We start from the raw sequence: 14,125 nt of genomic DNA, 5'->3' as shown, positions 1-14,125 counted from the left end.
CAACAAACGTGATACATTTCATAAACCTCTTGTTCTGTTTTATAGTTGAGAGTTCTACAGGGATAGGGACATTGATCCCTCAATTTTATTTTACTCTGAATAAGTTTACCTATTAAAAATATTTGAACCTAACAGCTGTAACAGTTGTAACACAACCCGTCTGTCAGCAGAATCGATTTACTGTCTGTATCAGGTGAAACAGAAGTTTCAGGAGCAGATGTGGATTTTATTTCTGATACGGATACAATCACTAAGTCGAGTTTAGGCTCGCGGCATAGGAATAAATAAGCTTGATCTAGTGATTTGTACTTTTTTTTAAAGACTTGAAGCCTACAATGGCTGCAGGAGAGCAAAGCCAAGAATCAAGGGAAGGAAATGCCTAGAAGAGTCATGTGGCTGCAATGGCTTCATGATCACAGAATCTGAAGCTTGTTGAACTTCCAGTGGAAATGTAAAGCTTAGTGGCTCCCATTGCTAATACTGATAATATGTCTTGCTAGTGACTTCAAGGGGAAGAAAGTGGGAGAAGCTACCATATAAGAAGACAATTCACGGCCTGAAAAACCATCTGTGAATAGTGACGGAGATGTAGACCTTTTCCTTTTATACCTCTTAGGAGTATGTTCCCCATGATGTTCTACAGGAAGAAAAGCAGGAGCGTAGAACTCAGGAATGGGCACTGATACTGTGTCATGAAATATTGGAGGCTGTGGAACAGGACCCGGCACGGACATCTTTCTGATAGGAGACATGAATATGTCTCAGGACCATCAGAGGCTTTAGTGAAAGGATCAGAGACTCATGTAGCCCCGAAAGAGGTAACACGATTTAAAAATAAATTTTCCCAGCATTTTTCCCAAAAAAATAATAATAATTAAGGTATACGGGCAAGCTCATCCACTCTCTGTTCCTGTGTTCTTTCATTCACAGGAAGAACACATCAAAGTTATATTACTGTAGGCACGGTGCAATTCACAACAAACACATGCAGACAGAAGTTGACAATAAAAAAAATGTATTACCTGATTTGGAGGGAAGTTCGGCAGTGCACAAAGATGAATTAGTAACAATGAAGGTATGGGAAGCTCAAACTTCATGATTAGGTTGCCTTCTTCAGGAAATGGCTTTGCTTTTTGTACCACTGGATCCTAAATAAATAAGTGACACTATCAATATACAAACAATCCGATATGGGGCAACACAGAACTCTCTGAAATATTTCCATATTAAACAACTGTTACTTTCATTTGTATCTTCTTGCTCCCCAAAGATGCATATTTCCAGCCAATTGCTTTATTTACACAGGCTTTGGCCTTTACAATATCTTACTTTCCGCATTGTTATGTTATTTATTTTTTGAACAGCACAACATTCACCGTAGTTTCTTTTTCTATATAAACAACAACACAAGTCTATAAACATATAGAATAGTGAAACACAAACCAATAAGAGCTGCCTGGGCCATATTAACAATTAAAAAACAGGGTCTTTAGTTTTTAACAATTAAAAAACAGGGTCTTTAGTTTCCTGAGAAAAAGGAGATGAAGAGCACCTCCAATGGAAGGCTGAACTTTGCTTTTGTCACAGAAAGAGCGCTCTAATTTTATTTAATGAAAAGAACTAATAAATTGGTGTGGCAAGATAACTTTTCCCTTGACCATTAATGAATTTCGCTGCCACATTCAGACCCACTTGCAGCCTCTAATCATGTCTGAGACACTACAATAATCGTATTAGTTCAGCAGCTATGACTACAGTCAATATTTGTGTTTCTTCTAGGAGGCAATGCCATAGGTCACATAGAAGACTGCTTTATTGCAGGATAAAGACAAGGAAATCACTAGCTAGCCATCTGGATGCAAACAGGTGAAGTTAAGCTCAAACTGTGGCTCTACATAGATCCTTAAACAAAGCATAACATTGTACAGAACCTTCAGCTGAAGGTTCCAGCAAAAGGAGTTGGTACAATCCTATTAAAGTTACTTCACAACACATATTTGAAAGATACAACCACTGTGGATCACTATATTTAATGGCAAATCCATGCAAAACATAAAGGGAGGAGAAATAAGGGGACTACTGCAATATGATGTTCAGAATCAACAAAAGGTAGATTATTTTAGCAGTTTAATCTGCCACAAGCAGGTGCTGGACACCTTTGCTACGTGTGTCAGCAAGGATAGATCTGCATCAAGATGACAAGTTTGCAAACATCTTCTGAGAATCTAGCAGGGGGAACCATGATTTCCAGCCAGACTGCTGGATTCCATGTATCAGGGGTATTCCTGGTAATGAAAATCTCAGTCTTACATGGATTAGGATTCAAGAAGTTAGATGACACCTACCATGTGACATCCGCCACTTGTTTGTATGAGCCATCTGATTGATGAAGCTGAGGTCTTAGGAAGCTTAATAGAAAGATCAGCTGGGTGTCAATAGCATGCATGTAATATAGATCGATTATTAGAACATTGCTAGAGTGTGCTGTTACCCAATAGGGTGTTCTGATGCCGAACAACTTTATGGAGAGACGAGGCTAATACCAGAAAAATGAGGGAAGGAACACATTTACGTATGAATAGTCAAGTTTTAAGCTGTTTGCAGTGGTTTTATGAGATTAAAAGGAGCAAAGAGAAAATGTACGGTCATGCTAAGCTTTTGCAGTAAGACCGCTGAAGAACTGGCCACTTAATTTGGATCATTTCATTCAAAGAATGCATTCGAGGTTGTCAGAAGATGAGCAGCTGGTGTTGCAAAAGATAGTAGTGTATAAACATCTTCTGAACATATATGGGACACGTTTTATTACATGCTCAATTACAAAGCACTGAGGCTTGAAGAAACAGCATGTTCCTATTGGCAGCCAATGAAACGTTTTTAAGTGAGGAGAAATATGACAATGGTTTCTGATGCATAAATGAGACATGCAGGTGGGTTCTGAATAATTTGACGACTATGTTGGAGATAATTAGGCAAGTCAAGAAAAAAAGAATTGTAGTAGTCCTCACCAGTCTCGTAATTGGCATGGCCGCGTTAGCGATTAGCTGAAACTACACGTGTTCCTGTTTAACTTGGCTATACATGAAAACGCCATTTTGAATGTTACGGCGGCCATCATAGATCATGAGCGGCCTCGTGGCTAGCGTGCCCTTTAGTCCGTTGTCCGTACCACTGACCACTTCAGTTTGCCCAGCAACAGGCTATTTTTAGTGCTGGTCAAGCTCGTACATGCGCAGTCCCCACTGACCAGTCACCCCTCAGGAATGTGCCGCCAAACTGACCAGCGGAGTTGTAAACCCTCCAATGAGCTGGCTGTGTTTCAAAACATGACCATATATGTACATAATGTGTTGTAACTTTGTGCCGCCTATCTTTATTACCTGAAAACTGTATAAAAGACGGGGTCACACCGATGTTCGGTGTGATACCTCTTGCATTACCGAAGGGTGCTGTATGAGTGTACCACCACCCCATGGGGTCTTAATAAACTTGTTCTTTGACTTTTACAGTTTCCGTGCCAACAGTTCTTGAGTGTAAGTGGGTTATCTACGGAGCATGTAGGCCTTGGGAACCCTGATTACTTCAAATTGGCGACCACGAAGGGACTCATCGGCGACTCGGATGCCCGAAGGAGAGGTCGTGACGAAGGCTTGGAAACTCGCCATGGACGCGCGCTGCCACTGAGTGACCCGAGTCTTGGCACCCACGGTGTTTCTTCCTTTCCTTCTGATCTGACCTTCCAGGTGGCGCCGGTCTCCGACTGAGTTTTCGATCGTCTGCGTTGCTGGGAAAGTGCCGTTTGGCTGATTTGATCACAAGACCTTGGCAGTTGGAATCTGGACATTTGAGATTTTGGGTAAGATTTGCGTTCGGTAAGGTAGTCTTCGGACGCTTACTGAAGTTCTATGATTTGTGACCGGTAAGGTAGTTCTCGGACGCTTGCCGGAGTCCTATGACCTATGATTTTGATTTGAGTTAGCTAACGTTTGTGAATTTGTGAACTTTGAATCTATATGTGTAGTGCACTTCACATAGGCAGGCATGTAGAGATGTTTCTCTAACTTTGTTTTTTTTCCTCTGAGCGGCACATTTGTGTGAAGTACTGTAAGTGCCATTTAATACGGTGTCACGCTTTCGTGATACTTTTTGAACATGCCTGTTTTAAGCACACTCCGAGGGATGTGCTGTCTTGGAAATGGTACCACAATTAGGTTAGCAGAAGCACAGCCGGCTCCCCCAGAAGGCACACCGAACAGGGATATGTACATCAAATTTGGCCTTCCCCCTATAATGTACAGCAAATTATGGCATAAATACACCAAATCTGATCCTGAATTGCAATGGCCTCTACATGGGTCGTTCGATTTACGTAAAGTACAGTTTGTGGAACAATGTTTGTTTCAACGCAGGTCTAGACAAAATATGTTTGATTGTGTGCGAATGTGGGAGAAAGCGGTGCGTGAACGAATGAAGCGTGAAGTTGCCTTGGCGGACAAAGAGCAGCGCAAGGCTGCTCGGGATAAGGCTTTACAGCTGGAGGAAAAGGAGGCTCAGGAGAAGAAAGAGAGGGAGGAACGGGAACGCAAATTGCAAACGACTGGTCAATTTCCTATTCGCCGACCGCTTTATCCTGTCCTTAATAATGAAATTGATGATTTTTCATTACTAGATCGGTCACCGCCTCAGTATGTTTCGCCTACGGCTCCAGATGCAGATTCGGAAGATGATGGACAGGATAAGCCGGAAAAGAAGGGTGTATCTGCTCTCAGGTTTACTGCGGAGAGGTCCGCACATTTACGTAGTTGGGCTCGTAAAGTGAATAAGAACTGTGTTTCTCAGTCTGAGGTGATTACGGAAAGGGGTAGTTGGACGGATCAGGAATTGCTGTATTTTCTGTCTACTTTGGCGGACGAAGTTGTTACCGCGTATCGTCAACTTTCAGATACGTTAGAATCTAAAGCTGTGTCAGTTCATTGTGAGAATCTGGATAAAGGTTTATTTGCTCTTACAGATGTTGATGACCTTTTCAAGCAACTGGTCCAGCTGCGAGATGAGACCACCAGATTGCGGGAGGAGCGGAAAAGGAAACAAAAGGAGTCCGGGTCGGAGTCTAACGTGCAGACTAAGGAGTGTTCTCTCCGGGGTTCAGATAAGAGTTGTGCGTTGCATGTTATGCCTATGCGTGAAGCCGCACCTTTGTATGTCCCTCCTAAAGGGCAGGGTACAGATGATGATAAATTATCTAAGGATGTGAAGGGATATTTTATATATAACTGGGTGTATACTCCTTGGAATAGAGCAGATGTTATGGCATTGAAAAACTCTTTACCTGACCTACGGAAAAATCCGTCGGCATTTTATGAAGGGGTGGAAGGGGCCATTTCGTCTTGTGTGATGACTCTTGTCGATATAGATCTGTTCTTTGGGTTAATTCTTCCACCTGATATGTGGAGACAGATTCGTAAAAATAATGATGAAACAATACTGGGGGGGACATGGAAAGAAATAAACCAAGCAGATTTAGATAGGGAACCTGCATGTAAGCCATGTGACTTGATTCTAGACCTCCCGGCGGCTATCCTGACTAAACTAAAAACGCTTGTTCCTTCTAAAAAGATTGATTGGACCATGTTAGCTTCGTGCAAACAAAAGCCTGATGAAACGGTTTCTGATTTCTTTACACGCTTCGAGGAGGCGTTTCATGATTACAGTGGTCAATCTTTAACAGACGATACGGGTAGGCATTGGTTTGTAGATAAGTATGTGGCTAATCTCCTACCGGAGATTGCAAAGCGATTGAAATCGAGTGAAAGTTCCTGGGCCACGGCGACCCCTGCGTCTTTGTTAACTATGGCTCAGTATTATGAGCGGCAGGAGTTGGAGGCTAAAGAAAGTGTTGATAAGAAGGCGAAAGAATTGAAAACGAAGGTGATGTTGGCACAGGTTCGGGGAACACAGGGTAGAGGGTATGATAGAGGTAGACGTGGCGGAGGTAATACGTTGTATGGTCGTACGGATATAGCGGAGGATCAATGTGCCTATTGTAAAGAGTTTGGGCATTGGGCTGACGATTGTCCGGTACTTCGTGAGCAGCGTAGCCAGCGTGGTCGAGGAGGTGGTAGGTCGAGAGGCAGCTATACGGGGGCGAGAGGTGGCGGTGGTGATCGTGGAAGGGTTGAGGAAAGGGGCCGTGGCCAGGACGAACGAAACACGTTTGATAGACGAAACCAATATCAGATATCGCAGGGTGAAAGTGTGGAACACCAGGATTATGTGCATGCATAGGACTGCGTAGGATGGGGTACGGAATCAATTGAAGTGCCGGTAGATCAGAAGGGTCCATATGTAACAGCGGGTATTCTGGGTTCTACTGATCAATTTCTAGTCGACACAGGGGCTACTCGTAGCGCTTTGTCAAAAAACTTGGTTCCGAGGGCTCCCCTGTCTGGCGAAATGATAACATGTGTAGGGTTCGATGGCACACCCTTCCCTAGCCCATTGTCAAAACCCCTTGCACTTTGTCTTGACAAATTTTTCAGTTTTGGTCAATTTTTGTTATCGCCCCATACACCAGATAATATCCTGGGCATTGACTTGCTTAAATATTTTCGAGCAACGATACGGTGCTCTCCTGAGGGAGTGCGGGTTATCCTGAATGACAATTATCCTGACTCAGATAGGTTTTGCACTATATTAGACATTCCAGCCTTGGCCTCTCTACCGCACACGTTATGGGCGACCTCAGATACGGATGTGGGAGAGATGCGTATTCCACCTATTCACATTACTGTTAAGGAGGGGGCCTCTCTACCACGAGTACCACAGTATAAGATTTCGAGAGAAGGTGAAATTGCCTTGACACACATTGTTCAGGATTTGATCATTGCAGGAGTGGTGGAAGAGGTTCCTTATAATATCTGTAACAGTCCGATTCTTCCGATCCTTAAGAGAGACACTGACGAGAAAGTCTATCGGTTTATTATTGACTTGAGAGAGATTAACAAAATTGTCATTCCCCAATACCCGGTGGTATCCGACATTATGACTTTGCTTACATTGGTGCCACCAACGGCCACGACCTTTAGTGTAATTGATTTGGAAAACGCGTTCTTTTCCATCCCTGTCCATCCTGATAGCAGATATTTGTTTGGCTTCACGTTAAATAATAAATCGTATAGATTTTGTTGTGTTCCCCAAGGTTACACTGAGAGTCCGAGTATATACAGCCAGGCTTTGAAAAGACAGCTTGATTCCTTTGAGTTACGGACTGGCGTTGTCCTCATCCAGTACGTGGATGACCTTCTGCTCGCTGCAGACTCTTATGCACAATGTGAAGAAAGTACAATTGCGTTGCTTTCTTTTCTGGCACAGAACAGTCATAAGGTTTCGAAGAAAAAGCTCCAACACTGTAGACCCAAGGTGACCTACCTCGGTCATCTTTTGTCTAAGGAGGGGCGTGCATTAACATCTGATCGAATTCAAGCAATTTTAGACACACCAGTCCCCCGCACACAGAGAGATGTACGTGCCTTCATAGGATTAACGTCCTTTTGTAGACAGTGGATCATGGGGTTTTCACACATTATAAAACCTTTGTTAGCGTTACTGTCCAAAGCTACACCAATGCCCCTTGAATGGACAGATGAATGTCAGAATGCTTTTGAACAATTGAGACAGGCTCTTTGTTCTGCACCCGTGTTAGGTACACCAGACTATACAAAACTTTTTACATTATATGTGCACGAGAATGATGGGTGCGCGTTGTCAGTGTTAGTGCAAGCACACGGGGATAAGCAGAGACCATTTGCGTATTTCTCTGCCATTCTTGATCCTGTAGCACGAGGGTTGCCTGGGTGTTTTCGAGCAGTGGCAGCAACAGCAGTAGCCATACGGCAGAGTGAGGGAATCGTGTTATCACACAAACTGTTGGTGTTAGTTCCCCATGCAGTAGACGCTCTGTTAAATCAAACAAAGACCCAATATCTTACGAGTGCACGGCTAACAGGATATGAGCTTACACTTTTGGCGCCACATATCACACTAAAAAGATGCGCTACCCTGAATCCTGCCACTTTATTGCCCTATCCGGTCGAGGAGGGTCAGGAAGAAAAACATCATGACTGTGTTTTCCTGACCGAGGAACAGACAAAGGGTCGTGTTGACTTACAGGATATGCCACTTCCAGATGTGGATGGGGAACTGTGGGTTGATGGATCGTGTTTGAGGCTGCCAGATGGTACGACTTCCGCAGCCTATGCGATCACGACACTTAAGACAGTGGTAGAAACAGCACGAATACCACAGAAATCGGCTCAGGCAGCAGAGCTGATAGCTTTAACAAGAGCCTGTGAATTGAGTGCTGGCCTATGTGTGAACATATACACAGACAGCCGGTACGCCTTCGGAGTAGCACATGACTTCGGGCTGCTCTGGAGAGAACGTGGGTTTTTGACTTCTCACGGAGTACATATCATGCATGGAGAACTGGTGCGTGATCTCTTAAACGCGTTGCTTTGCCCAAAGAAAGTAGCGATAATCAAATGTAGCGCCCATAAAAAGATCACTGATAAAGTGGGCCAAGGAAATGCTTTCGCAGACAGTATAGCGAGACAGACGGCTATGTCTCGGAATGACTCCCCCATGTATGTGACACAATCACAGGCTGAGCGATGGAGCGATGCTAGAGCAGAAATCCTGGATATTCAGAAATCAGCTACTGAATCAGAACTTGCGGCATGGGCAGCAGATGGGGTACTAGATGATGAGGGTTGTTGGAGAAGCAAGGATATGGAAAAATGGAAATTGCCTGCAGCTTACTTGCAGGCGATGGTCCAGATGACACATGGATTGGCGCATGTCGGAGCTCTTGCAATCACTCGACTGTTAACACGAGTCTGGGAACATCCCGAGATTGCTAATACTGCTAAGAGAGTAGTGCAGACCTGCCTGGTTTGTTTACAACACAATCCTGGAAAGGGGACCCATACTCCGAAAGGAGGGTTCGTTCCACCCTCTGCACCATTTGAGGTACTCCAAATGGATTATATCCAACTCGAGCGCTGCAACAACCTGACGTACGTCCTAGTGGTGGTATGTGCCTTTAGCAAATGGGTTGAGGCCTTCCCCACGAAAGACAATACAGCCCTAACAATGGCTAAGGTGTTGCTTAAGGAATTCTTTCCTCGCTTTGGAGTTTGCAAATTTTTGTGGAGCGATAATGGGCCTCATTTTGTTGGGAAGATTGTGGAGTATGTACTGAAGGGGTTAGGGATTCAGCAGAAGTTCCATGCTGTGTTCCACCCTCAGTCGGCAGGTCTGGTTGAGCGGTACAATGCTACGTTAAAACTCAAATTGGCCAAGATTGTGGCATCCACGTCGTTGAAGTGGCCTGATGCTTTGCCGCTAGCACTGCTCTCTCTTAGATCAGTACCCCATTCACGAACTGGCCTCACACCATATGAGGTGGTGTTTGGTCGCCCTATGAATATCTGGGGGGTGCCCAAGCCGCGATTGATACATGATGTGCCTTGTATAATGATGAATGATTATTTGGCACGATTAACAAATGATTTGCTTTCTATTCATCAACAGGTTCGAGAAGCGCTCCCTGACAATTCTACTGGAGAGGGCCACGATCTTCGCCCCGGCGACCATGTCATGATTCGGTCGTTTGAGAGGGCGAGCAGTTTGGAGCCGAGGTGGAAGGGCCCCGAGCAGGTCCTCCTGGCGACCCGGACCGCTGTACGAGTGACCAACAGGAAGCGGTGGGTGCACTCGACACACTGCCGTCGTGTTTCTCCTAATCTGGTGAATCCTGCTGTGTTGACTGACTACAAAGAGATTCTGGAGAAAGAAAAGAGCCCAGCTGTGACGTCGGCCGAAGTAGAGGGAGCCTTCCCGGACCACGCTGTTGCTGGACGAGAGCGCTACAATTTGCGGCCACGATAAGAAGATTTTTGGGTTTTTTTCATGACTGGTTGGTTACCGCTCCAGGTTTGTGAAACGGAGACCGGGAATTCCAAGGGGGGGGGATCAGTTCTGCCTAGTGTAGCGACACCCGTCTTGGCCCGGAGAAGAAAACAACGGCTACCTCGGAGCTCAGCACCGTATTTTTCCTTTTTAGGTATACACACATGTGTATTTGAGACTTTGTGAACAATTTGAACTATTTGAGACTTTGTAAGAACTTTCCTGAACTATGGCGTCATCTGCTTCACGAGACAAACGAATACTAGGTGCCATTCTCTTTGTCTTGACTATTGTGGTGATAGCTGTAATAGCCTGGGTAGTTGAACTTGTGGTACCTGCACGTGAACATTTGCTGCCGACTACCCCGGCTCCATCTGAACATTTTCACTTTACCTTACCCTACCATGAAGAATGGCATCGGCAAACGTATCTGAACAACAGTTTTATCCAGATTCTCCATCACACGCATAATATGACTAATACTTCCAATTGCTGGGTGTGTGGGATGTTGCCAGGGCACCAGAAGAAAGGGGGCACCCCACTCATTCCACTCCCGTTCTCACATAATGGATCTTGCAATGCCTGGTACACCCTCCTCTTTACTCTGAGATGGCCAACAAAAGGGGGGGTGCTTTTTCGTTTGAATAAAATATGTTTCCATGACAAGGATGGGTTTCCACGGGCTGAGGGTACTCGATTTGAATGGGAGGAGTACCGGCCCGATAACATATCTGCCCCGCGTGTGTACAGCAATCAACGAAATATCAATGTATCTAGCTCACATGTTATCAATGTCATTGCTACTAAAGCCGACTTGTGTATAAGAAATAAAGGTTCGATTCCGGTAGGGAAAAGTGAATGCAATACCACACTTACTTTTGATAGTCCGAATGGCATCTCGTTTGTAGCATCTCGAAATACGTATTTCATTTGTGGAACGAAAGGTTATCATCAGCTTCCATTGGGATGGTTAGGCACGTGTTATGTATCGTTTGTACTACCCCCTGTATTCATTGCCCCGCCGATGTATCACAATGATTATGTCCTGTATCACGACTTTGTCCTGAATAGAGTCAAGCGGACTGTTGTTCTGGATGACATTGACCAGACCGATACTGCCTTGCAGCAGTATGTGGACTTCAATTTGGGACTGTTTTCCTTTGGGGGGGCTGCATTGAACAGTCGGAAAATAAGACGATTGACACGTGTTGTTGAGGCTGTAGCAAATGATACTGCCACTGCACTTGGGAATATTACTGAGGAACTTCAGATTTCTAGGATCGTTACGCTCCAAAATAGGATGGTATTGGATGTAGTTCTAGCTGACCGTGGGGGGGCATGTAGAATTATCGGAAGTAGCTGCTGTGTGTATATACCTGACAATTCACCATCTGTTTATGATGCCATATCAAAGCTGCATAAAATAGCAGCTGAAATACACCCGGACAATGGGACTTGGACACTTTCAGGATGGTTCTGGTCAATACTTACTGCTTGGGGCTGGAAACTGTTAACGATTCTATGTATCATTGTAGGGGTACTGTTCTGTGTGTGCTTATGTATCCAATGTGGCCCAGCTTTATGTTCTATGTGCTTATCAGCTTGTGTACCATCAAGACGAGCTCTTGCTCATGACAAAATGATGCTTCATAAGGAAGTGACGCAAATAATGTTAATAGATATTGAGGACGAACATCCTGATTATGTTCACTATGAGGTAGCTTCAGCTAAACGCTAAAAGGGTCGTCAGTCGTAATTGGCATGGCCGCGTTAGCGATTAGCTGAAGCTACACGTGTTCCTGTTTAACTTGGCTATACATGAAAACGCCATTTTGAATGTTACGGCGGCCATCTTAGATCATGAGCGGCCTCGTGGCTAGCGTGCCCTTTAGTCCGTTGTCCGTACCACTGACCACTTCAGTTTGCCCAGCAACAGGCTATTTTTAGTGCTGGTCAAGCTCGTACATGCGCAGTCCCCACTGACCAGTCACCCCTCAGGAATGTGCCGCCAAACTGACCAGCGGAGTTGTAAACCCTCCAATGAGCTGGCTGTGTTCCAAAACATGACCATATATGTACATAATGTGTTGTAACTTTGTGCCGCCTATCTTTATTACCTGAAAACTGTATAAAAGACGGGGTCACACCGATGTTCGGTGTGATACCTCTTGCATTACCGAAGGGTGCTGTATGAGTGTACCACCACCCCATGGGGTCTTAATAAACTTGTTCTTTGACTTTTACAGTTTCTGTGCCAACAGTTCTTGAGTGTAAGTGGGTTATCTACGGAGCATGTAGGCCTTGGGAACCCTGATTACTTCACCAGGCTACAATATGGGCCTTGACTACTGTCTTGAACATTAAATTGGAGAAAAAGTAGAATCTTTTTAGGAATGTTAAGGAGAAAAAAGCAACTACAGACAAGTTTGGAGACGTATGACTGAAACGTGAAACTGTTGTCAAAAATTAAGAAAGGAAGAGGTGTTGATCCTTGCTCCTATGACCAGTTGGATTGCTTTATGGAAGAACTGAAAAAGACAGGATCTCAGTTTTAGATGAGTTAAAGCAGAGACTTAGGAGTCATCCAAAAAGTTATGGCTGTCAAGCAGGTCTTAAACTGAAACTGGATGGACAGAATGTCTCCATCCAATCTCAGACTAAGTTGCACGTAATAGGCATACCTTAGGAAGGTCGAACCCAAAGAAGGGATGAGGTATGCAAGTGGGGCCACATAGTGGTTGGAAAGTGAAGGGGTGAGAGTAGGGCCCTGAAGGACTGGGTAATGATTAGATCATAATTTGGACAGAAATGGATGCAGAAAGACCAATTCAGTATGGTCTGATAGAAAGGCAGAAACCCAATCTAGGACACGGCCCCCAACCCATCTTCTGCTAAACTAGATATCAACATGGAGGAGAAAACAGAGTTAAAATCAGGCAAGAGACTGAGGAGGATTAGGACTTCATCGCGCTTTGCTTGTGAATGTCATTTAGGACATGTGAGAGGGATGGGGGGGAGAACCGAGGAGGCCGTATAGGTGTAATTGTGACATGCATTATTCACAATTCAAATCAGGGTGATAGTGTTAGCAGCTTATCTTCTGTAATGTTCTGCTTTTTCTGTCATTTCTTCTAAGTCTTCTACCTTCTCCAGAGGGGGCCCATGGGAGGCCAGAGGATAAGGGGAGGAGAAAAGAGACGGTAAGTATGGCTCCCCACGAAGGGTAGGACAGACACCTTCACCACACCAGGGTGGAAGAAGAAAAATAATTGTGCCAAACACACCAAATGAGTAAAAGTACCCCAAAAAAAACACATACGAGTGAGGAAGTTTCCCTGGGAGTAGGGGTTTTCTATGAGATATTCCCTGTCCCTGATGTATTTCTTAGTTTTCTAGAAAAGCCCAAGAAGTGTCAGGGTTCTTTTCCACATCTCTTGTTCCTTTGTGCTGGAAGAAATACCTCAATCCCTTCGTAGAATCCCAAAAAATAATACCACCATACTTCAGTAAATATCCATATTGTGCCTGTGGTGGGATCGGTTTGTTTTCTATACATGCCCCCCTCCTTCCCTTTTTCCCATGCAAGAAAGGCTAAAGAAAAGAAGAAGAAAAAACCACAAAGAAACGGTAAGGTAGGGAAAATACGTTAGTCTATAACCTCCCTCCCACCTTCCCCTGACTCTCTGCTTCCACCCACCCCCCTCCCACATCTCTCCTGAGTTGCAGCAGCTCCAGCACGTCCTCTTTGGCTGACCACGACTCCCGGCACCACTCATCCGGACTCCCGTCCAGTTCGGTGTCTTCTCCTCTCGACTCAGGCAGACAGGTCTCTCTGTCCTCTACTGGAGTCTCTCGTGGTTCTCTATTGGTCTTCTCTTCCTCAGCATCGTCCTTGCTGCTTGGTTCTCTCCTCCCTGCTCCTCAAAGCTACTTCTTGTCTCAGAGCGTCTCCTTTTCTCCACCCTACTGCGTCTGTGATTGGTTCTTACTCTCTTCTCATTCATCTTGTGTGAAAGAAGGATAGTCTTTCTTTAGTGTTGTAAAAGGAGCTTGTTTTTAGGTCTCGGCCAGGCGAAAGCAGCGCATGCGCTACTCTGCCATGCAGAGGCTTCTTGGAATCAATACGGATTCCGAAGCCATGTCCCATCTCCGCCTT

The 14,125-nt window shown here is 44.8% G+C and overlaps 1 protein-coding gene across 1 annotated transcript in view; it reads right to left on the bottom strand.

Annotated features, from left to right (window-relative positions):
* The window catches only part of IDUA (alpha-L-iduronidase), a 2,362,715-nt gene that overhangs the window by 338,002 nt on the left and 2,010,588 nt on the right, over positions 1 to 14,125 (bottom strand). The window contains exon 11 of the mRNA XM_086961811.1: positions 1,023 to 1,148. Coding sequence (XP_086817937.1) covers positions 1,023 to 1,148 — 126 coding nt within the window. The remainder of the gene's footprint in view (positions 1 to 1,022; positions 1,149 to 14,125) is intronic.

The sequence above is a fragment of the Lissotriton vulgaris genome, chromosome 3_1 (genome assembly GCF_964263255.1).
Source record: "Lissotriton vulgaris chromosome 3_1, aLisVul1.2, whole genome shotgun sequence".
In the NCBI taxonomy this organism is placed as follows: domain Eukaryota; kingdom Metazoa; phylum Chordata; class Amphibia; order Caudata; family Salamandridae; genus Lissotriton; species Lissotriton vulgaris.
Note: the sequence above shows the minus strand (reverse complement) of the source record. Positions and strands in the feature narration are given on the sequence as shown.